Here is a 24830-nt window from a genome sequence, read left to right as displayed (position 1 = left end):
AAAATCAAAAAGGAGGAGGAGGAAGAAGAGAAGGAAAGGAGGAAGAGGAGGAGGAGATGATGGTGGAAGGTGTTCTAAGCTAAACATAGCTGCTGTAATCATTGGCTAAGTGGAGGTGGCAGTGAGGGTTTGGCTTGGCCCAGGGACAGCTGGGTTCTAGAAGCAGACGCTGTGGCCTCAAGGCAGGCACTTTTTAAAGTTTTCTTACTGAAATTAGAGTAGTTGCTCACTGAGATGGTTCTCTGTGATTGCTGCCTTTGCTGCTGTGTCCCGTTCCCTCGCTGAACCATTTGAGGGCTAGAGTCCGTCCATGGACGAGCTGTACTGGTGGGATTAGCCTTGACCTCAGAGACTTGGCCATGAAGCCAAAGAAAACCCCCACTGCCTCTTCTACTGGACCCTGTCACCCTTGTCTGGAGGAAGGGATAAAGGCCAAAGAATGGTTAGAGTGGATGGAGTCAACCGTTGCTCTGACAGACACTTCTCTGTTGAAACTCTAAATGGCATCAGCTGTCAGGCACATTGATGAAGTCTTTACCTGGAATGGTGAGCAGTCACTCCGTAATAAGGTAAAATAAATAAACAAATAAGTAAAATGAATAAACAAATGAAGAGAGCGGAAGAGGCTGCCGCCACATGTCTGTCCAGCCCAGCAGTGACCAGAGACCAGACCTAGAAAGAAGGGGCAGCCGAAGACTTCTGAAAGTGTGAGGAGAGCAGCCGCAGCCGGGGTTCCGATGCTTCCCCAGTCACTCTGGAGACACAGCCCATGAGGCGCTGACGTGTGGGCCAAAGGCAACTGGTGGGGCTTGGAACTCCTGTGTGCTCCAAGGCCAGCACGCTCCTGATAAGTCTTTCCTGTAGAACCAGGAAATGATTCTTTCCCTGGCACCTTTATTACTATTGATGGCTCATTTGCGTAAGTGTGTATGAGTGACGGTGAAAAGGTATTGCACTTTAGACATGACTTTGAGCTTCATGGTTCCAGAGCAAATGGGTGAGATAGCATGTAGGAGAACTTCAGCCATCCTTATTAAGGCTTGCTAAGGAGCCAGCTCGGCCTTTAATCGCAGCACTCGGGGAGGCAGGGCAAGTGAATCTGAGTCCAAAGTCAGTCTGCTGTTTATATAGCAAGTTCAGGGTGATCAGGGGTACTTAGTAAGACCCCTCCCCCCAATAAAAAAGGCCCAAAGAGAAAACTTGCAGTGGGATTTGCATTGCGGTGAGCTCAAACAGACCAATAAACAAAAAGCTCTTGGCTTCTGAGAGCTGTTCTTTAGACTTCCACTATCAACCTGGGGACAGAGCTCCCTGGGACTTGGTGCTGAGGAAGACTTAGTTCTGAAGGTGTCAGCCCTGGTGTTATTTAGAGTTGTCGTATAAAACACAACAACACACTGGCCTGACCCCAGATCCCAGATGCAGTGCTAGAAAAGCTTTGCGAGTGTGATTCCACCATTCCCAGGAAGAACTCCGCATGGATGGCTTGTGGAACAAACGTCTTCTATTTCACTTCAGGAGAGACTGATCAATCTTGCCTTTTCTGCCTGAGAGGGCTGTCAGGAGGATCAAAGAATAAGGACCCCACAGTGCCTCAGAGCCACAGGGTAGGACAGGATCTAGCTCAGAACTTTGCACCCGTAGATCAGCAAAGAGAAAAATGCCATCCAGGATCGGAAAGGAAAGAAGTCATGTTTGTCAGTCTTCAGCTCTGATCCTTTAAGCCCCAGGGCAGATAGATTTAGGGGGGCGAGGAGTATGAAGGAGCCTTATCTCTAGGCTGTTTCACCTCCCCTCTCTCCTAAGGTTCCTGGAACCCAAGCAGGTGAGCCACCGAGGTGCAGTGAGATCACTGGACTGAAGGCCATAGACAAGGGCTCTGTCCCAGCCTGACCTTGTCCCCTGGCCAGCCTTTAAGCCCCTCCCTGGCCAGAGCTTTCTCCTTTCCAGTTGGACTCACAGGCCCTTGGAAACTCATCAATTCTCTGAGTCCACAGAAAGTGCTGTGGAGCAAGGGAGGAGTAGAGGAAACAAAGTCAGGGTGCTTGACTCTGGGGAGAAAAGAGGAGAACCCAGCAGTATGTGGAAGCTATATCCAGTGTGGGGTTGGTAAAGAAGCAAAAAGCCTCGATTCCCTGTAGCTGGCCTTAGCTATTTTGTAGGTTCTTCTCTTTTCCACCTTTTCAACCCCCTAACACTAGATAAGAGAGGAAAAAAGGATAAAAGAAAGGAAAGAGATCCCTGAATAAAGTCAGGGGTCGGAGAGTGGGCGATGCTATCCTTGGAGTACTTCCTGCTGGTTAGGGGCATTGAGTTCCTTGGAGCAAGTTTGATATTCGTCGTTGTCAGGATATCTACTTTCTTCTTTGTGCATGACTACTTAACAAACCGCCACCAACAGCAACCAACAATCAACCAACAACCCATTTATTCCTCCGAAAAGACTCCAGAGTTCCAAATGTCACCCAATCACAGAAAAAAAAAATCCATAGCTGGCAAAATCACACCTCTGCTAGAGCACGAGGCAAATTATTGTCAGCTGCTGCGAAGCAGCCCCATACCCCCACACCTGGGATTAAAATGAAAACATATTCTTATGATATTGCTGTTTTTAAATTTTATTTATTTTTATTTCATGGGTGTTGGTGTTTTGCCTGCATGTATGTCTGTGTGAGGGTGTCAGATTCCCTGGAACTGGGGTTACAGACAGCTATGAGCTGCCGTGTGGGTGCCAGGAACTGATCCTAGATCCTCTGGAAGAACAGCCAGTGCTCTTAACCACTGACACATCTCTCCAGCTCCTTTTGCTGTGTGTGTTTTTTTTTAAAGAAACCAAAATTGTCACTACAATTCCTCAAGAAGGCTGATGGTAGAGGGGGTGCTAGGCTGTGCCTGAGTGTGAGTGAGGCTGGAACCCAGCCTGTGAGGTGCTTAGGCCTTCCATGGGCCTCTGGGGATGAGCCGGGGGCCTGCTATTCATGTGCCTTGACGTCAGTGCCTAGGCGTGGGCAGAGCCGAGGTTGGCTGCGTTGGCCACAGTTCATACAGTATGACACCTCATGTCCTGATGTGGACCCATACTCATTCCACTAGAACTCAGCCCAGCCGGGTTCCTCTGTGTCCTCTCATCCCTCCTGCTCTGGGCAGCAGCAGGGGCTCCGGCAAGAAGCCAGGGAGGGAGGGAGGGAGGGAGGGAAGGACAGTGGCGTTGGATCTCAGGGAGCCTAGCATCAGATGTACCTCCCACAACAGACTTGGGTCCAGTGTTCCTGACGCTGAGCGCTGGGAGCCCAGCAGGACAGCTGGTTTCACTCTAGCACTCTCTGCCAGAGCAGCTAGTGTTAGCCTGGGAAGGAAGGCTGTGGGGGCACCTGTCTTCTTCAGTCCAAACTGTTCAGCAGACATTCAGGGTCAGGTTGGCTCTAAGATGTAAGAACCAACGATGGGAGATGTCTCTATATATATTTACACACACACACACACACACACACACACACACACACACACACACACACACACACACGGTCCAGTAACCAAAGGTGGAAACCCAGCAGGACAGGCAACCCCTCAGCACCTCATTCCTCATGCTCTTTTGGATAATGCCAGCTTCTCACTCTCACTGGAGTCAGAGGTTCTTTTGAGAATATCAGAAACGTAACAAGAAGCCAAACCGAGAATCTGTTCAGCTCAGTATCAGCACTGCTACCATCTTCATCATCACCTCAGTCGTCACCATCATCGTCATCAGCATCACCGTCTTTGTCATCATAGAATAACAGGAGCCTCTGCACAGGGCTAAATACATCAGAGGAAAATTTGGTTCCAAGGAAAGATGCCAGGTTTTGGAGGCCCACCCCCCACATTGGGAACTCCCAGCGTGGGGATCCTCCCAATGCGGAAGAGCAGGAAGCAGAAGCCTTGGGGTCAGAACTCTCTTTCTTTGAAGCTGCAGCAGGTTGTAACTTTGCGTGCTGGGGGTTACTGAAGATACTTTTGTTGTCGCTGGGGCTGCATCCTGGATAGTTTAAATCTGAACCACTAAGGGACGGGAGGAAATAAAAGAGTCACGAACAAGGTGATTCCGTGCTGTTGAGAATGTTGAGAAGCACAGGGAAGGAGCGGAGAGGAAGAGGTGGAAAGCAGGGCCTCTCAGCCCACAGGAAGGTGAACACCGGTCACCTGCGCATCTTGTTAAATAAGTGCACTGTTCCGTGGGTGCGTGCGTGCGTCCCGGCTGGCCCCTGGCATCCCTGTCTTCAGAGAGCCCCGAGGTGATGCCGAGGAGGAAGCTGGTCCCAGGACCACACTTTGAGCAATAATAACCCTGCTCAGGCAATGTCCTTTCCATTACTGACATGTGTAGGGCCCAAATTTTCACCTGTAAGAGAAGCAAGTAAGCCTAAGTCTTGACTGAGATGTTTTCTATTGCCTGGCACAGTAAATAATTATATGAATATATCTCATATATATTTATACATCCTGCTGCCCACAGGACTGCTGGTCTCCTTAGGTTAAACTAAATTCTTGCCACAGACCACAGATTCTTCTCCGGGAGCTAGAAATGCAATGGAAGGAATTGGGGCAAGTAATATTTACCTTCCCTTCCTCCCCCATATCCTGCTGAGACTAAGGGACTGGAAATTTTTACTGCCTGCATGTAAATGCAAACTTCTAGAACTTTCTGTAGGGCAGACAAGGGTCTTAAGAGCTGGGAACAGACAATTAAACACAAATGCTGCTACCCAGGAGCCAGAAACATGATCCTGGAAAGAGGGTGCATTGTAGTCAGGGGCTGGGTCCTCATCAGAAGGTTCCCCTGTGTCCTCTGAATATGTTGTGGGCTAAGAGTTGGCAATTCTGTGTTCTCGTCACCTCTTGGTCATATGGTGGCCGTGTGTCTGTGGCAAACCAAAGACCATCACTAATTTGGGTCTAAAATCTGCCTGACAGGATGAGTGAGCTTACAAATAGTTGTGCATTCTAATACGCTTGGCATGAAGTTTTATACATTTGTATATAAGGCTCCTCTATAATAAGTGCCCCTGAGCCTTCCACCTTTAGGAGGGGACACAGGCTGACTAATTGTGGGAGCTAATGAGAAAACACCCATTCCCAATGCCCGGAGACCGCCCCTGCCTTTTAGGAACTAGCAAGAGGTGGGATATCAGGAGAAGAAAGGCTGTAGGAGATGCAAGCACCAGGCTTTGTCTAAGAGGGGGTGTCCTTCTCCAGCACAGAGGTGGAGAAAGAGGCCTTAGCCACACTGAAGTGGGGAGCCTGCGTCCCACCCCTTCCCCGTGGGCTTGCAGTTTTCTGGGCAGGCCTCCTACTTAAGCGGATCTCAGCTTGGGAGGGAAGGTCAGAAGGGGTAGGTCCAAGCTTTGCTTCCCACCCCGTTTTCCAAAAATACTCAACTTGAGCCTTGGTGGCAGTCTCTGGCACAAACTGGGCCCCTGCTTGTTCCGTTCTCCCTGTGCCCTCGGCTCTGTGGGTACAGCTGCAGGACCTTAGAAGGGGATCCCCTCAGAAGGGGTTGGCTGAGGCCACTGGGAAGCCCAGGCCCCGCCTATTTTGGAAGTGTCCTCCTCAGGCCCTGTTCCCTCTAATCTGAGGTGGGGAGGCCAGCAAATGCCTGCCCTTAAGGGGACAGAGTTAGACGTGTGACTTAATAAAGCCGAGAGCCACAAGTAATCCCCTAAGTACTCTGCCTTGTAACCTAAGATTATCTGGCCTGCAAACACCTGTTTTCACTCCTTTGCTGATAGTAGTATAAAAAGCATGCTGGTTAATGACTCTAGGAACCCAGAAGGAATGGAATGCGCTAGCATTTGTCCTATCTTGGAATATCTCCTCGGGATCCAGGTGGCACGTGCCACACCCGTTCCAAGGTTGAGGAAGGACTGGAAAGGCTCACTCTCGAGTTTCTATCCATATATAGTCATTAGGACCCAGGGAGAAGACTTGAAGGTCAGGATCAGGCTTTGGGGACTCTTGGGTTACTACATCCTTAGCCCCCCCACCCCCCGATCTGTAAGCCCCCTCAGGCATGGAGGGAGGTAGGCGACCCAAGGGGCCCAGTTTGGGAGGCATAACACTGGACACCAGGCACTTATGGCACTCCCTGCAATTGGAGCTAGGTTGACAGAGACTCTTGAGAAGCAGGGCGGTGCCAACCCTATGAACTGACCAGTCATGTTCTAATCATTTAGAACTGCAAGTCTCTGCTTCGGGTGGCACAGAAGATGTTGGCAGTTTGTTGGAGAATCATTTCTCTACCGGAGACGCAAGTCTAGAGGAGAAAGAAAGGGCGCTTTATACAGATGCGGCTCCTGGAGACAAGAACCTGCTCCTTCACTACCCAGACGGCAGGGAGGCTGAGAGCTTGGAGCAGACCCCTGCAGGGGCCCCTTCCACTGCCAACGGCCAGGGCTCTGAATCTGAAGCTAGCCTATCCAATGCCTCAGCTGCAGAGTCAGCTCCGCCTGGGGATGCTGAAGGGCCTGGGGAGGAAGAGGAGGTCCCGCCAGCAGCAGGCACCCTTCCTCCAGCAGGGGTTGAGGGGCCAGAAGAAGAGAGGCCAGAGTTCAGTTCTGGAGGGGAGCCAGGACAGGAGGCTGCTGGGCCAGGGCTCCCCACAGAGGCGGGGGCTGCCAGTGTGGAGGCAGAAGTACCAGAGGGTGGTAGTGAGGTCTCTGAGGAATTCCCTGAGGGAATCTTAGGACATAGCCCTATGAAACATGCTTCAGCAGGGACACCAGAATCTGAAGCCACCCAGGGCCCTCCTAGCACAGAGGGTGAAGAGGTCCATGCAGTGGAGGCAGAGGGTGAGGGAAACATAGGGTCTGATCGCCAATCCACAGAGCTAGATGGAGCCCAGGATGCCACACCCACTGGAGATGATTCAGAGGCTGACAAGGCTGCAGAAGCCAGGGAGGGGGCAGAGGACCACTCCCTGCACTCAGCGGATGAAGCCGTCTCAGGGCCTGATCACCAGTCCACAGACCTACATGCCGTCTCTGACAGTGAGTCTTCTGGAGTAGAGGCAGAAGATGCTGCAGAGGAATTAAAGGCTGAGGTTGATTCAGAAGCTGGGGAGAAGAAGGCTGAGGACCAGGGGGAGCCTAGACCTAGCCAGACATCTGGCTCAGCTACAGAGGCGAGTGAAAAGTCTGAGGATACCCAGAGCTCCGAGGCCAGGGAGACAGTGTCAGGGATGCCAGAGGAGGACCTGGCTGAAGCCTCCCCTGAAGAAGAGGATGATGGAGAAAGTGGAAGTGAGGAAGGAGGAGTTCCATCCCAAGAAGAATCTGGAGAAGACAGTGGAGATGGAGCTAGCTCAGAAGAAGAGGGGGGCATCCCTGGGGAGGCTGGAGAGCCCCAGGAAGCACCAGGAGCCACAGGACACGAGGAGGAAGGGGCCCAGCTTGACATGGAAGATTTGAACACAGGGTCTGAAGGCGGCAAGACCCAGGACACGGAAGCAGAGGCATCTGAAGAGAGACAGCAGGGGAGAGGGACTCCTACTTACCAGGGTAGGAGTTAATTCCTTAGGGAAATCCCAGAACCTTGGCAGCAGATACCTTAATTATGGGAATCTTGTATCTTGTGGGGACAAACAGGGTGGGCGGGAGAACCCCTGGCTAGTTCTGGGTTGGTTAGGCAGGGCCCTGGCCCCTGGGTCAGTCCAGAGAGTCTTCGTAGGCAGTTCCTTAGCCACTTACCTTCAGTGTAGAGGGATCTAGCAAGAGGCTCCAGAGAGATCTGGCCATTTCTGTGTTGGAACCACAGAGGCCCCTCTTTAGGGCTGCTAGATACAGATCAGTCTTAAAGGATAGGGGATTGACAGCAGGTTTCCAGTCCTGAGATTGGCTCGTGGAAGGAAGTGTAGGGAGTTGGTGGGGCAGGTTAGGAACCACGGGTACTCTTTTTGTGTGCCAGAACCCAAGTCTGCTCTCAAAGACCTTCTACTGGAGGTGTGAAAGTCAGGAACCAAGGGGTCAGGCTCAGCATGTGAGAACTAAAGCTGGCTGCACCCCCCAGCAGCTCTCCCTCGGTCCTACAGAGGGGACGGAGGAGGAGAGGGGCTGAGCTAGGGGCAGCTCACATTAGGGATGATGTGCTTAGGACTGGCAGAGCGGTGTGTGTGTGTGTGTGTGTGTGTGTGTGTGTGTGTGTGTGTGTGTGTGTAGAGATCAGAAGGGGGCCTTCAGGCCAGAGGCTGGGTCATGTGATCGCTTTTCCAGAGGGCCTCCTGACAGATTTCCTTAAAACGAAGCCGTTTTCTCCTGTTTTGAGACAGGAGCTTCTGTACTCCAGCGGCCTTGAGGTGCCAACCTTCTTGCCTCAGCCTGCAGAATGCTGTTAATGCACCACGTGTTACACACTTATGCTTTCTGTGAGGAGGTAGAGCTGCAAGCAGTATGCTCCTCCCCTTTGCTGAGTTTTCCTAATCTGGCAGTGGGATCAGGGACTGCTGGAAATGCTACAAGAAGGCATGTAGGCTTGATACCCTATGAGCATATACAGGGGGAGGAGGTCCCCCTCAGACACAGACATAGGGGAGGGGAGGGGAGTAGGGGGGAAGTGGGAGGAAGGGAGGAATGGGAGGATACATGGGATGGGCTAACAACTGAGATGTAATATGAATAAATTAATAAAAAATGTATATAAAAAAAAAAGAAGGCATGTAGGTACTGGCCTCCCTTTATCCCACGAGCCGAAACGACATCCCCCTCATCCAAAATCCCTGAGGAGGCAGCTTTGCTAGAAATGAGAGACCTTAGAGGCCTGTGGACCGCATTCTTCCAGGGCTCATCAGGGGTGGGTGTTTGCTTGGTCAGTGTGACAGCTGACATGTTTGTGGCTGCCAGCACATACACGCACTCACATGCCCGCACGGTTCCTTCCACTCCTTTCCCGTCAGTGTGCTCCTGATAGGATGCCCATTCAGCTGCTCTTGTGTAGAAGTCGAGTCTCCCAGTGGCTATCTTTGTCATGGAATAAAACGCAAGCCCCTGTGGTGGTCTTTAAGGATGTCCAGTTAGCTCCTCACAGAAAGCTACTGTCCTTTGTTTGCTAACTCTGGCTTACCAGCAGATGTCAGGGAAGGTTTCTCTGGCTCCCCTACTAACCCTGCAGACACTCTTCTTAGGCCCTCAGAGCCACCATAGCCTTCTTGCTGCTCACGATTACTTCATGTTTTAAAGGCAGTTCATCAACCCTTCCCCACTAGACTGCAGGACCACTACCTAAGGGCAGAAGCTGTGCTTGTGTGGGTGTCACCATATTGCCAGCGTGACATTTGGTACTTACCGTGTGTTAGGTATTCAGTTTGTTTTATTATTATCCAGCCTGGGCTGGCCTGGAACGACTTGAAATCCTCTTGTCTTGTATCCTGAGTGCTGGGATGACAAGTGTGTGCCACCACATTCTGTGCTCAATATAGTTAAAAAGAAAGAAACTCGGTAAATGGAGTGAGGTGATGGCTTCATTAGTGTCCTAGGTGTTTTTTTTTTTGTTGTTGTTGTTGTGATAAAACACTAACCCAAAACTTGGAGGGGAAAGGGGCTTGTTTGGCTTACTGGTTTGCTCAGCCTGCTTTCTAACATAGCCCAGGCCCACCTGCCTAGGAACCCTCCTATATTAAGGCAATCAAGATAATTTCAAATGAGGCTCAGGTGACACCATTGTGTGGCAAGTTGACGTGAAAACCAAGCATCACAGTCTGTAAAATGCTTACTTCACAACTGTGAGGACCTGTGTTTGCTCTCCAGTTCCCACAGAAAAAGCCAGTTGTGGTGCTGTGCACTGGTAGGTCCAGCACTGGGGAGTACAGACGCACGCATCCCTTGGAGCTCACTGGCCAGCCAAGCCTAATTGGTGAGCCAGCCCTAGGTGCCAATGATAGACCTGGTCAAAAGTAAAAGATAAACAAATGAGGTGGACAGATCTGGAAGAATGACATCAGAGGTTGACATCTGGCCTCTACACATGTCCACACACATGTGCTCATGCAAACCCATGTGCATTAGCACATATATGAACGCAACACACACATCTCATGGGCCTTAAAAGTTGTAGACACTTAAAATTGGCAACTTTGTTCTGCATCTGTTTGAGGCCCAGCCCTGCTCCCTCTCTGTGAGGCTTAGTCTCTGCTGCTTAGCTTTGCTCTGACCCCACACTGTCTGTTTCTCTTCTCAGAGGAGACCGAGGATGTGAGTGAAGAAGCCCCCATGAGGGACCGCTCCCACATTGAGAAAACCCTGATGCTGAACGAGGACAAGCCAGCTGACGATTATTCAGGTAACTGGGGAAAGGAGATGGGCTGGGATCCAGGGCACCAGAACCTTGCACTTCTGAGGCCAGAGGGGACCACAGAGAAGAGGAGAACCCCAGAAGTAGGGGGCTACATGAGATGACTCTGAACAGGGCCTAGGCTTGGGAGGAAGAAGATAACCGAGCAGAGGGTGAATTCCAGAGCCACCACCTGTGGGATGCGCCCCACCACTGTCCTCGGGCAGGGAGGATGGCCAGTAAGAATTCATCCTGTCTGCTTTGGTTTACAAAGCTCTTTCCTGTCGCCTGTTTTATTTTGCCCCTATAATGGACCAAGGGTTTCAGAAGGGGCTTGTTAGCCTCTCTTAGCTGATTAACTAGCCACGCAGCTCAGATTAATACAGAAATCTGCTCTTGGCACACAGCCAGAGGATAGCAGCGTGAGGACCAGAACCTTACCAGCCTGGTTCTCGTTCGCCACACTGTCCTCTTGTGCTGCGCACACCCCGCAGCTCTCGGTTGCACCCTGGGCTTCTGCTCCCACAGAACACGGGGCAAGTCTGAATTCTCCCAGGAGCCTTGTGCCACGGGCCCGCTGGGCGCCTGGCCTCCTTACCCTCTAGAATGTGGCAGCGTCAACAGAGGCAAAGATACTAAGATTCTCATCTCCCAAGCGAAGAGCTTCAGTCAGGTTGAAGGCAATCTAGTTTTTCTGGAAACAGTACTGAGGTGAGGAACAGAGTATGAGGCTTTCAGTTAAATCCATGCTGTCTGATGCTCGCTGCTTGCTCCTCTCTCCCAGCGGTGCTGCAGCGGCTTCGCAAGATCTATCACACGTCCATCAAGCCCCTGGAGCAGTCTTACAAGTACAATGAGCTGCGACAGCACGAGATCACAGGTACAGCACCATGGCCCGGGACTGGGCGCTTACCTCCTACGCACTCACACAGCCCTGGTGGTCACAGAGGCTCACAGGACTCTAGGAGCTGAGCCTGCCTGAGGAGGGGAGGACAGAAGCTTAGGTCCGGAAGTGCCTTTCCTACAGGAGTGAGGGCTCAGTACTGTAAGAGTTTGACAGAGATTCCTTGTTAAGCACTTTGTCTCAGCAGCGGGCCTTTTGATTTCCAGTGTAGTAAGGCCTTGTGGTCCCTCCTGAGCTCAAGAGCCTCCAGGGCCCCTGTTCACATGGGCCTCCATATGACCTAGATTTCTCCCTGCCTCCTTTTTGTCTCTTCCGGAAGGCCTCCAGTGGGCATGGACGATGATGATGGTGATGGTGGTGGTGATGATGATGATGGTGATGGGGATGATGATGATGGTGGTGGTGATGATGGTGGTGGTGGTAGTGATGATGATGGGGATGGGGATGATGATGATGGTGGTGATGATGATGGTGATGGTGATGGGGATGATGATGATGGTGGTGGTGATGATGATGGTGATGGGGATGATGATGATGGTGGTGATGATGGTGATGGTGGTGGTGGTGATGAGGGTGATAATGATGATGATGATGGTAATGATAGGATGGTTATTTTTGAGACAAGGTCTCACCATGTAGCTCACGCTGGCCTTGAACTTATTGAACTGGAGAGCCTCCTGCCTTAGCTTCCTGAGAGCTGGCTTTACACGTATGTGCTACTACATCCTTAGCTTCCTGAGAGCTGGCTTTACACGTATGTGCTACTACATCCTTAGCTTCCTGAGAGCTGGCTTTACACGTATGTGCTACTACATCCTTAGCTTCCTGAGAGCTGGCTTTACACATATGTGCTACTACATCCAGATAGGGTCTGGATTCTTTTAAAACTGGGTTTTCAAAATAATAAAAGTAAGACTTACTTGTTTCCCTTGTATCCAGTAATGTAAAATAATATAAGTTGAAAAACAAAGCCAGGCATGATGGCGTAAAACTAAGCTTGGGTTTTGAGAAGCAGAGGCAGGAGAATTGTAATTTTGAGGACAGAGTAGGCCACACAGTGAGTTCTGGGCTACTAAATGGCAAGACTCCGTCCCCAAAACACCACACTACAGCACACACATACACTTGCGTACGTGCAAACACACATAGTTTCTTTCTTGATCTCCAATCTAAGGCCACTCCCAGAGACACCTCCTATCACAGTCTTGTTATAGTGCTCAAAACTACAGGATGTAATAGGCTCTTCCAGACATTTCCTCTCTACCTATGCGCACAGAAATGTCTTTTTCTTCTTACATACATGGGCTCATATTATGCCGGCTGTGTATATACATGTGTGTATATACATATACATGTATGTGCATGGATGCATGCCTCCCCTGTATTTTTTATTGAGTCTGCTTGGTCCTGCCTTCCAAGAATACATTAGGCTCTGTACAACCAGTTTCTGGTTCCTGAGGGACAGTAGGTGCTTCCATTTTCTATCTTTAAAAAGACACAGACAGGAGCCAGGTGTGGTGGCGCACGCCTTTAATCCCAGCACTGGGGAGGCAGAGGCAGGTGGACCTCTATGAGTTTGAGAACAGCCTTGTCTTCACATAGAATTCCAGGACAGCCAGAGCTACACTGAGAAACCCTATCTCGAAAAACAAAACGAACAAACTAGTAAGATGGCTTAGTAGATAAAGGTGCGTGCTTCCAAGTGTGATGGCCGGAGTTCAGTTCCTGGACTCCACATGGGAGGAGGAGAAAATCAAGTTGCTTTCTGGCCTCTGGGGCTGTGCACACCCATACACATACAAACATATCATGTATATACACACAAAATAAATAATGATATTTAATGTTCCAAACGTGGGCATGGTGGCTATGCCTACAGTCGATCACTTGGGAGGCTGAGTCAATAGGATCACTAAGAAGTTAAAGCCTGGGCTACAAAATGACTTTCAGGCCACCTTAGGCTTTAGAACGAGACACTTTCTGAACAAAATGAAATCAAAACATTCCAAACGCGAGCAGAATCACTATATGTTCTGTGTACAGATATTTGGAGGACATGCTTTGTTTGTTTGCTTGTTTGTCTTTAAAATAGTGCAGTGGAGGGGCAGACAAGATGGCCTTGGTGGGGTACAAGCACCCTGCAGCCTAGATGACCGTAATTCAATCCCTGGACCTACACGGTGTGAGGAGAGAGAACCAACGCCTGTAATCTTACCTCTTGCACATCCAGGCCCCACACATAAATGTTTAAAAACCAATACAGGGCACTAGAATTGAGTGTTTTGATCATTGTTGTGAATCTGCTTTGAAATACTCCAATCTGTACTCTCAAGAATGAACCAGAGAACCCCCGCCCCACCACGGTTCGCTGATCTTAGAAGTGTTAACTCGTTTTATCCATGCTGGGGCTAGAACCCCGGACTACAGACAAGCTAAGAAGGTGCCCTGTTCCTGAGCTATACTCACACTTACTCTTACTCCTGTTTTAAAGCTCTCATAATTGTTATTTTTTTCCTTTTCAGTTCTGGGGATGGAACCCAGGGCCTTGAGCATCCTAGGCAAGTGCCCTTCCACCGAGCTATAACCCCAGCCCTTGTTTTAATTGTGAGTGATACCACAGGTCTCTCCCCTAGGTCTCTCCCCGTGTATCGAGTAGCTGTGGCATCTGAGGGCACATGTATAATCCTACTCTACAGAGGCGGTGCTGGTTGCCTTGGCCGCATAGCCACTGTCAGGGCTGTGATTCTACCTCTTTCCCCAGGGAGTAAATACCTGGTTCTGTTAGTTTCCATACTGTTCCTACAAGTGTGAGAGCCAGTGTCCTCTTCTGTTTCTTAGAGGATGTGTGCGCCCTGGTGTGGGCTTATAGAACCTCCCAACGGCTGCCTTTTTTTGTCCTCCATACTTGCCTTCTCTTGCTCCTCTGACACTAAGTGTGGCATGGCCCTCCCATGGAAACTCCAGACTTAAAGCCTCGGTGGCTAAGAGGCTGCCAGCTGCCCCCGGATTGGCTCTCAGCAAAGGCCAATTGGCTCTTTTCTGGCTTCCCTTTCTGGATTTGGCCTCTCTATCTTAATGTCTTGCCAGCTTCCTGCATGACCCCTATCCCTCAAGCTTATTACTTGGTCTCCTACATATGTCCACGATGCCCCCTGCTGTGAGGAGTTGGAACAGCAACACCGGCAGCTTGTCGGTCTCAGAACTCACAGAACCAGCGCTGGCTTTTTGTAACTGGGCATAACCCCCTTGAGGTGCTTATCTATCCTGTCTCAAGGCCGAGTGCCTCCCCTGTGTATTTGCACACAGGAGGAAAGGGGCCAGGCCATAGATGTGTGCTCACCATGTCAAAGACACCATCTTCCAGGACTTTGCTTTACTCCAGAGAAACAAAACCAGTGTATCCAAAAGCCAGGTGCCACCGCAGAGAAAAGATGGGACTACAACACCGCCCACACATATTAAGTCAGCTGAAAAACACCAGAAATTAGCACTGGTGTCCAGTGCAGTGACACACAAATATAGCCCCAGCTACTCTGGAGTCTGAGGCAGGGGGATCATTTGATTCTGGAGCCCAGGACTTTGAGAACATCCTGGGAAATATAACATAACCTTGTATCAAAAGAAAATAGAAGCTGGGCATGGTGGCGCACGCTTTTAATCCCAGCACTCAGGAGGCAGAGGCAGGTGGATCGCTGTGAGTTCGAGGCCAGCCTGGTCTACAAAGTGAGTCCAGCAAAGCCAAGGCTACACAAAGAAGCCTTGTCTGATAGAAAACAAAAAACAAAAAACAACAACAAAAAAACCCTAACAACCCAGCATTAGTTACCTACTACAGAGGGTGTTATGGCCTAGACAGAGTGGGTCTTTTTGTACTTCAGACTTTTGAGTCAAGACATTATACAAACTTATAAGAAATAAATGAAAAAGTTTAAAAAGGAGCACTACATTTTGAGGACCATCTGCAAGGCTCAGGAAGAGAGAGTGTGGAGGACATAGGTGCTCAGTGGAGCTAGTTCAGAAAAGAACGGAGAAAGCAACAGTGAGGTAAACCGTGGCTCTGTGCAAAGGCTCTCATCTTCCTCTTTGCCCATATTTGTTTTGAGTCTATATGTTTGCAGGCCTGGGGACTGAATCCAGGTCCTCACACACACTATGGGAACGCTCTTCCACTGAGCACCCTTCTAGGCCCCCCCATCCCTACATTTGAAAACACCTCAGAATTCTGGGCCCCCTCCCCCGCAGCTAAGTAGACTTGGCAGCCCACGCATGCCGCCTGGGAGGACCTTGGCCTCAGGGCCCAGCTAAGCATTTGCAGTTTTTGGTGTTCACCTTTAGACCCTGGAAGACCTTTCATGGACTTTGGAGACCAGTGTGAGGTGAGGATTTGGAAGCCACAGTGAAGAGGAGAGGAAAGCTGCAGAGCCTGGAGTTCAGACAGTTCAACACTGTATATGTCTCTTCCATGTCCTTTCTTCTCTTGTTGTTGGTCTGGGTAGCAACATTCAGCCTTCCTCAACGTAGAAGTTCTGTCCTCTCTGTGAACCATTCTCTAGATTAAGCGAGGAGACCGCACCCAGCATGAGCCCGAGCCTGTGTGTATCAACTCACTCAGCTCCTCCGTCTGGAGCAGGGATCTGGAAAAGGTCAAAACAATGACCCCCCAGTGTCTGTTGAGTGAATGATGCTCTTATAAAGCGACAAAAGCACCACTGACCTTGGCCCGGTGGGAGCCATGTAGCCCCCACAGCAGCTGGATGACAGGGGATGCAGAGTGTTTTGGAGAGCAGTGCTGCTCCCATAGCAAGAACTGATTAGTTCACGTCCGTTTCTAATGCTTGTTGTCTGTAGATGGGGAGATTACTTCCAAGCCGATGGTGCTGTTCCTGGGACCGTGGAGCGTTGGCAAGTCCACCATGATAAACTACCTCCTTGGGTTGGAAGACACTCGCTACCAGCTTTATACAGGTGAGGATTTGGGGAAGGGTGTATAGATTGTGAAATAAGGTGAAAAAATTAAAGCACTTGTATGCTTTTGGTAATATTAGTGAGAATTTCATGCAAGAACCGGCAGCTCCACTACATCTATGGCAGCATTATTTGTGAAAGCCGCAAAATAGAAACCGCTCAACTGTCCACTGCTGGACGAAGGGATAACAAAAATGCAGTCTGAGTGTACAACGGAAACTTAGCCTTAGAAAGGAGCGGGCAGGGCTGAGGCAGCATCTTAGTTAGAAAAGTGCTTGCTGTGCAGGCCTGATGATTTGAAGTCAGACCCCTAATGCCCATAGAGAAACCAGGCACTGTAGCACATGTGTGTGTGATGGCAGAACTTCTGTAGGGAGCTGGGAGCTGGAGAGAGGAGAATCCCTCAAAGCACAGAGGCCAGCTGACTTGGCCTAGGGAGCAATGCGAAAGAGACGCCTGCATCACATAAGGTAGAAGGTGAGGAGACCCATGGTGGTCTGTCCTCTGACCGCCACCCCTGTGCCACAGCAGCTGCATGCAACACAGACACGCACAGACACACACACACACACACAAATGCACACACACGTGCACAAACGTGCACACGTGCATACGCACACACATCTGCTAGAACAGATAGAAAGGAATGAAACATGTATGCTGTCAGAACATATTCTTGCCACACATGGATAAACCTTGAAAACAACATGCTAAGTAAAACATGCCAGGCAATAAAGCACAAATACTGCACGATTCCTGTATGATTCTACTTTTTTTGTTGTCTTGTTTTTGGTTTTTGGTTTTTCGAGACAGGGTTTCTCTGTGTAGCCTTGGCTGTCCTGGACTCGCTTTGTAGACCAGGCTGGCCTCGAACTCACAGCGATCTGCCAGCCTCCGCCTCCCGAGTGCTGGGATTAAAGGCGTGCGCCACCACGCCCGGCTATGATTCTACTCTTATAAGGTGCCACAACAGAAAAAAATTCAGAGACAGAAAAAGAGTTCAGGCTGCCAGGGAAGGGGGATGGGGAGTTACTACCTGATGGAGGCAGAGTTTCAGCGTGGGAAGATGGTAAAGTTCTGGAAATGGAGAGTGAAGATAACTGGGTGCACGATAATGTAAGTATGTTTAATGCTATTGAACAATAGGGTTGAAGATGATTAAGATGGTTAAGTATTATGTTCTGTGTATATTTCAGCACACTTAAAAGTGAGAAGGTGAGCCGGGCATGATGGCACACGCCTTTAATCAGGAAGCAAAGGCAGGTGGATCTCTGTGAGTTCGAGGCCAGCCTGGTCTACAAAGTGAGTCCAGCACAGCCAAGGCTACACAGAGAGACCCTGTCTCAAAAACCAAAAACCAAAACCAACCAACCAAACAAAGTGAGAAGGTGGAGGGGGCCTGGCAAACCTGCCCTGCCCCTGTGGAAGCCCTTCCCAAGATTCCTTGCTTGTTCACACCCCTTCCGGGAGGCTGTTTCTCAGTGCTTCCTGTTTCCCACCTCTCACCCATGCCTGCAGGTGCTGAACCTACCACCTCCGAGTTCACTGTCCTTATGCACGGGCCCAAACTGAAAACCATCGAGGGCATCGTCATGGCTGCTGACAGTGCCCGGTCCTTCTCGCCCCTGGAAAAGTTTGGGCAGAATTTTCTGGAGAAGCTGATTGGCATTGAGGTTCCCCACAAACTCCTGGAACGTGTCACTTTTGTGGATACACCGGGCATCATTGAGAACCGCAAGCAACAAGAAAGAGGTAATTTAGGGGGCTGGGGAGATGCTCAGTGGGTAAGAGCACTTGTTCTGCAAGCATGAGGACCCGAGTTCAAATCCTTAGCGCCCATGTAAACAGCCAGGCATGGTTGCCGTGACTATGGCTCCAGTGTTGCAGGGTGGGGAGAGGTGGGTCCTTGGAGCTCTGTGGCCAAGCCAGCCTAGCTGAAATGGGAGACCCTGTCTTTTTATTTTTATGTTCACGTTTTTGAGACAGGGTTTCTCCACGGAACCCTGGCTGTCATGGAACTCACTCTGTAGACCTCAAATTCACAGAGACCCACCTACCTCTGTCTCTGGAATGCTAAGATTAAGGGTGTGCACCACCACTGACTGTCAAGAGACCCTGTCTTAAAAGAATAAGGCAGAAAGCACTAGAGGAAGACATCTGCCATCTTCATCTGGCCAATATATGCCCGCTTATGTGCACACGCACCCTCACATGCATACAGCACAGAGGCGGCGGGGGGGGGCTATTTCTGAATACCAAGAGCTATGTTTTAGGACACTGTGATCGGCAGAGGGTGGTAGGCCAGCCAGGAGGAAAGGATGGTCAATATTCAAGACCAAGAGATGCACTCTTTGCTTCTACTCCTTTTACTGTTGCTGTGGTGACCCTTGGGGTTTGGTGTCTTGTTCTTTGCCCCCTAAAGGGCTGACTGAGTTTGGAGATGGCCAGTATTGTTCTAGGAGTACTGGTCGTCTCTGCAATGTCTCAGAGATGTCCAAGCTGGGGACAAGTCGTCTTTGGGTGCTCAGTCTGTCCTGGTTATTAAAGGGCCTGGCCTAACTGGATCCTGGTGAATTGTGTTTGAATTCTGGTTAACCTGGGTCTTAGGCTTCTTTTCCATTGAACATGGTCCCCATCTCTTCTTATTGCCAGTATCTGCTTTAGCCTAAATGGTCACTAGGTTTCCTAGAGCCCTGCTTGCCTTCAGACAGCAGAGGATTGCTGTTCTGGCCCTGGTAAGCACGGAACACTGCCATGGCACAGGGCTATCTGCACTGAGGGTCTTAAACAGGCAGTCATAGTGACATGTGATCAAATGGCAAACCTCAGTTATGGTTAGGACCTACATTTGGGTATTTGGGTTATAGCTAGACCCTGATCTATTAGCGATAATATAATTTATAGTTAATGATAACCATATTAGCCCATATTATGAATCAGATCACTTAATAGATTGATTGATCATTATAAAAAATAGTGTTTTCAGAACTGTATTGATCAGGGTTTTCTAGATAAACAGAACTTATAGAATCTATCTCTCTATGTATCATTGTCTGTCTGTCTAAAGGAGATTATTAGAGTGGATTACAGGCAATGGCTGTCTGTCAACAGAAAGTCCAAGAATCCAGTAGTTGTTTAGTCCACAAGGCTGGGCGTCTCCGCTGGTCTTCGTTATATCCTGGGATCCTGAATGCTAGTAAAGGAATGGAATTGGCAGTGAGATGGAGGGCAAGTAGGCAGAGAGAGCACGCCCCCTTCCTCCGTGTCCGTTATGCAGCACGTTCCCTTCCTCCATGTTCTTTATGCAGGTTGCCCAAGCTGTGACACGGATTAAAAGTGGTTCTTCCCACCTCAAATAATTTAATTAGCAAAAGTCCCTCACAGGTGAACCCAGCTGCCTGGGTTTTGGTTAATTCCATATGTAGTCAAGTTGACAACTAAGAGTGGCCACCACAGTGGTGTTCCTCATCTTACTGCTTTATAAATAAAATCAAGGAAACAAGTGAGAAGACTTAAATGTAATGAGCACCTGCAGCTGGCTGCTTTACTGTTTCACAACAACACCAGTAATCTCTCTCTGTCAACATTATTATTTGTTTTTTGTTTTGTTTTGTTTTGTTTTTGAGACAGCTCTGGCTATTCTGGAAATTGTCGTGATTGCCAGGCTGGCCTCGAACTCACAGAGATCTCCTTGCCTCTGCCTCCTCGGTGCTGAGATTATCCTGAGTGCTTCAACTAAAGTAGTAGGCCACCATACCCAGCCTAACATAGTGGTCTTTGCGTCAGCTTTGGTGTTATTGTTCTTTTTGTGATTTTATAGCTGATGATCAAGAACTTAAGAGCAGTTATGATCTGGCTGGCCAAAGCAGAGCCCAAATGCTAGGCTGGCCCAGGTCTTGGCAGGCACTCGACATATATTTCTTTCTTTTAACCCACACAGCCTCTCTCCTTCCGGCTTCCTGGTTGCTTTCAACATCTTAGCCGTTGCCCTGGATCTTTTAGACCTTTGGGAAACCACTTGCTTTTTTCATTAAAAAATTTTATTATTTCTTAGCTGGATAGTGGTGGCATACACCTTTAATCCCAGCACTTGGGAGGCAGAGGCAGATGGGTCTCTGAATTCAAGGCCAACCTGGCCTACAGAGCAAATTCCAGGACAACCAGGGCTGCACAGAGAAACCCTGTCTCACAAAACAAACATAAAATAAAATGATTATTATTTATGTGTACTGGTGTTTTGCCTACATGTATGTCTGTGGGCATGCCTGGTGCCCACAGAGGCCAGAAGAGAGAGCTAGCTCCTCTGAGACTCAAGATACAGACAATTGTGAGTGGCATGTGGGTGCTAGGGACTGAACCTGGGTCATCGGGCAGGGTAGTCAGTGTTGTTAGCCAACAAGACATTTCTCTAGTCCCGTATGTGGCTCAGCCTGGCCTTAAACTGAAGATCTTCCTGCCTCTGCCTCCCTGAGTGCTGGGATTACAGTGCCACACAGTGCATAACAAACTCTACTCTGGAGAAAACTTCCAGGCTACTGTATATTAAAGCATGGGTCAGCCTGTTCGTGACTGAAGGTTGACAAAGAACAAGAGACAGTGCTCACCCATCATTAGGAACCCAGGAAATTGCCAGTGCTGTGACTTGTTCAGCCCACGCAGTGGTCTAGTATGGAAGGGAGGTGCAAAGGCTTTGTGTGTGCCCCACTCAGTTTGACTTCTCCTTCATGTCTCTCCAAGGCTACCCCTTCAACGACGTGTGTCAGTGGTTCATCGACAGAGCCGACCTCATCTTTGTTGTCTTTGATCCTACCAAGCTGGACGTGGGTCTGGAGTTGGAGATGCTTTTCCGCCAACTCAAGGGACGTGAGTCCCAGATCAGGATCATTTTGAACAAGGCTGACAACCTGGCCACGCAAATGCTCATGCGGGTGTATGGGGCTCTCTTCTGGAGCTTGGCCCCTCTCATCAATGTCACGGAGCCTCCACGGGTTTATGTCAGCTCCTTCTGGCCGCAGGACTATAAGCCCGACACCCACCGTGAGTTGTTCCTCAAGGAAGAGATCTCCCTCCTGGAAGACCTGAACCAGGTGATTGAGAACAGGTTAGAGAACAAGATCGCGTTTATCCGCCAGCATGCCATCAGAGTCCGAATTCACGCCCTTCTGGTTGACCGGTATCTGCAGACTTACAAGGACAAAATGACCTTCTTCAGTGATGGGGAACTGGTCTTTAAGGACATCGTGGAAGATCCTGATAAATTCTACATTTTTAAGACCATCCTGGCCAAGACCAATGTCAGCAAGTTTGACCTCCCCAACCGCGAGGCCTATAAGGACTTCTTTGGCATCAACCCCATTTCCAATTTCAAACTTCTCTCTCAGCAGTGCTCGTACATGGGGGGCTGCTTCCTGGAGAAGATTGAACGGGCCATCACCCAGGAGCTCCCCAGCCTTCTGGGGAGCATTGGGCTTGGGAAGAATCCAGGTGCCCCTAACTGTGACAAAACAGGCTGTGGCGAGACCCCGAAGAATCGGTACAAGAAGCATTAGTTTGTGTGTGGCCATTCTTGGGTCCCCATTGGTGATTACGCTTGTGTCCTGCCTGTCTGAGAAGTCCTGGATTGTTAACCCTTTGAGCCACACTGGCGACAATCAGTCTGCATTGGAGATTTGGGAGTTCATTGAGGCCGGCGAAGCAGGGAAGGCACAGGGTTGTGTGGAGGAGAGTGAAAACTGTGAATGACAGTGTGCTTGTCTTGTTGCTTCTCTTAGAAGGCCTGACACAGGCAAGTCAGGCCCCTCCCCCCTGCTTCTCCTGGGTCCTGTCTTGGAGGCACAGAGAGCAGCTGAATTCTGGTGAATCCTAAGACAGCAAGGGTCAAGTAAGCTTAACTCCGTTGACATTTCCCGAGTCAGAGTGTTCTCAGGTGTGCTAACTCCTTTCACACACCTCTTTGTTCAATCCCTACCCCTCCTTGGTTCCCTCCTAAGCTTGGGTTGATTTTCAGAAGTGGACAGTCCCTTGAGTCTGGTCTTCATGAATTTTGAGCCAACCTTGGAATCTTGTCCCTGTCTTCCCAAGGGATGGGGGCGTCCAGAAAACTAAAACAGGGGTTTTCAGAATAGTGTTGACCTGCCACCCCGAGTATCATTTGACCGATGTCCCTATTGGAGAGCTCAGACACTTAGTTGTCCCTAAAAGGAGGGTAAGGGGGTGGTGTACTCAAGGGCTTTTCCTCTTACATGGTTTACTTAAAGCACCAGAAGGGCTCAGGGGCTTAGGTGGTTTGCAGTGTGTCTTTGTCTGTTGCATGTCTTGGAAAACTCAGATCCCAAAGATGTTGGCTTTCAGAGAGGACAGTGGAGACCTCACTCCCTGTCCTTGGCGGCTTCTCTGGACAGGCACTTCTCCCAAGTTTGGGGGCGGGTGGGGAAGCTGTTTTACAACTTTTTTGTGGGAGCACTTAACAGAGGACATGTTTCTTTTAGTTTCCAGAACCGAAGCTTCTCCCTTCCCTTCTCTCCATTCCCTGATGCATCAGTACTTCCAACTGAGAGAAATCCCCAGAGTCAGCCCCAGCCCCAGCCCCTTGGTACTGGTGCTAGGTAAGGCCAAGGTTCGGGTTCAACCCGAGCTTCTGCGCATGCCCACTGCGTGCAGTCAGGACAGTCAGGACCTTCAGACACCAGTGAGTGTGCATTTGTGTCCACTGTACAAGAGATGGCTAGGAGGATGACAGGCTGGAGGGCACGGAGAGAGGACTCCAGAGAGTGTGTCTTGCATGGAAGACATATGCTGCCACCTTGGAGTGCAGGGGAGCTAGAAGCCCTGGGAGGGGAAGAGTTCTGAAGGAGCAGGCAAGGCGAAGTTCAGACAGTGTTGAAGGCTTCCTCTGAGCACCGTTGCTGCTTTTTTTTTTTTTTTGGAGCAAGCGGTCCTGGGGGCCTTGATTGTGAGGCATGGGTTGGGATCTACCAGCACCAGGAAGTTACCTGGAGCGGAAGGAAAGTGGGAATGGAGGCTGGGCCGAGGCTATACCTTCTGAGGATCAGGTAGGTAGTATAAGCCGACTGGTAATCAGCGGGGGCCTCACAGAGAACTTCAGTTTAGGAGCTTGTGTTTCTCTGAATAATTAGCAGTCTGGTCCCTGCCGTAAGGGAGGCTGCTGCTTTAGCTTTGTGGAAGGCCCTGAACTTCCCACGAGTCAAAAACTCCAGAGCTGCCAGGACACTGTTTCCAAGGAGTGCATTCCTCCCATAAGGGTGAGCCGCGGGGCCTGGTGGATGAACTGCAGTCTGCCTTGGATTTTTCTTCCCATCAAAATACACATCCAACCCCCACACCCCTCTCCTCCTCTCCTCATCACGTGTCCTCTAGGGAGACTGTCCCTCCCACCGTTCCCTTTGATGCTCCTCATGCCTGTGGGCTCTGTGTGGCACATCTGTAGGGTGGGGGAAGCTGAGCTGTACGGACCCTGTCCTAGCTTGTCAGTGCCTGCATGCTTGGAAGGAAGCAGGTGAAATAAGGCCAATACATTTTTACAGTATTTGTGTGTGGAGGGAAGGGTACCCTAGTGGTGGTACCTTTCTTTTGGAGTTTTCTCCATTTTTTCCTTCTTTGTCTTCACTCTGATCCTCTTCTCACCTTCCGATTCACTCCCCTCTCCTGCCCACAGGCTGCTGGTGGGTCGGCACAGGCTTCAGCACCCACTCTTTGCCCAGCTCCGCAGAGATGGGTCTTGAGCAGGATTCTGACTCTAGGAGGAGGGGGTTTCATTGCAGGAGAAACACGGGATCCCGAGATTTCCTGAGTGGAACATCCGTGTCTGTGCCTGCACGCTGGCTGACCTTTCCAGCATCCCTGCCGTTCTGGTCTCATCAGGGAGAACGTCTCAATAAAGTTCCAATGTCTCCTCAACACCTTCCTTGTCTTGATCGTCTCCAGCCAGGTGGACGTCGTGCTTTCCTTTTATCTAGTAGAGTATACTTATTTTCAAGTTTCTGGGGGACAGCTTGGACACTTACAAACATTTGCCCGTGATTTACATGTTTTCCCGGGCCTCTTTTGGTAGCTCTTTCTAGCACCTAGCATCCTGGGTGTGGGAGATACCTCAGTTCCTCACATTTATATGATGGGAAACCCAAAGAACTTTCCCTCTGCAGCACCTTAGTTCCTCATGTCCAACATCCAGGGCACTATCCCTTTGGAATAGGGATCGCGTGAAATTTCCATTCCCGGAACCTTCACAGAAACAGCTCAGGTAGCGGTACCAAGTGCCTTCTGTTACACACAGCCACGTCCCTGTGGCTGTGACGGAGCAATGTCTGTCTGAATGGTAAGGGTGGTCACCTCCCTCTAGCTACCCCAGAAAGTGACCGTCCCTCTGCAGGTCTGGGTGTGTGTTTCTTGAACATGGTCCAGCTCCCTGAGCCACGACCCATCCCGCCACGTTTCATCAGTTCGGGTGTCCTGATCAGACCAGGGCTTCCTTAATTTGGATGCTTTCTGTTCTGAGATCCTCCTAAGAGGTTTCTTTCTTTCTTTCTTTCTTTCTTTTTTCCTGAGCCACGGTTTCTCTCGTAGTCTTAGCTAGCCTCAAACTCTCACAGATCCACCCACCTCTGCCTCTGGAGCAGTGGGATTAGAGGCGGGTGTACCACCATGC

At 50.0% G+C, this 24830-nt stretch overlaps 1 protein-coding gene and 1 long non-coding RNA gene across 3 annotated transcripts in view; one reads left to right on the top strand and one right to left on the bottom strand.

Moving 5' to 3' along the window:
• SRL (sarcalumenin) overlaps positions 1 to 24082 on the top strand; it is a 45441-nt gene extending 21359 nt beyond the window's left edge. The window contains exons 2-7 of one of the 2 annotated variants that reach the window (XM_084764025.1): positions 6210 to 7532; positions 10204 to 10305; positions 11081 to 11176; positions 16049 to 16165; positions 17684 to 17917; positions 20903 to 24082. In XM_084764025.1, coding sequence (XP_084620151.1) covers positions 6210 to 7532; positions 10204 to 10305; positions 11081 to 11176; positions 16049 to 16165; positions 17684 to 17917; positions 20903 to 21714 — 2684 coding nt within the window. In that variant the 3' untranslated portion in view covers positions 21715 to 24082. The remainder of the gene's footprint in view (positions 1 to 6209; positions 7533 to 10203; positions 10306 to 11080; positions 11177 to 16048; positions 16166 to 17683; positions 17918 to 20902) is intronic. The other variant, XM_084764026.1, reaches the window with a different exon arrangement.
• LOC311587355 lies at positions 3785 to 14225 on the bottom strand. The gene is made up of 5 exons (XR_014775827.1): positions 13973 to 14225; positions 9740 to 9909; positions 9313 to 9430; positions 6188 to 6289; positions 3785 to 4378 (listed from the first exon to the last, which is right to left on the bottom strand). It is a non-coding gene; the product is annotated as an uncharacterized lncRNA (long non-coding RNA).
• Positions 24083 to 24830: the final 748 nt, after the last annotated feature.

This window comes from Acomys minous (assembly GCF_964271855.1).
Source record: "Acomys minous genome assembly, chromosome: 16".
Lineage (NCBI taxonomy): Eukaryota > Metazoa > Chordata > Mammalia > Rodentia > Muridae > Acomys > Acomys minous.
The sequence above is the reverse complement of the archived record's forward strand: the minus strand, read 5'-3'. Positions and strand labels throughout refer to the sequence as shown.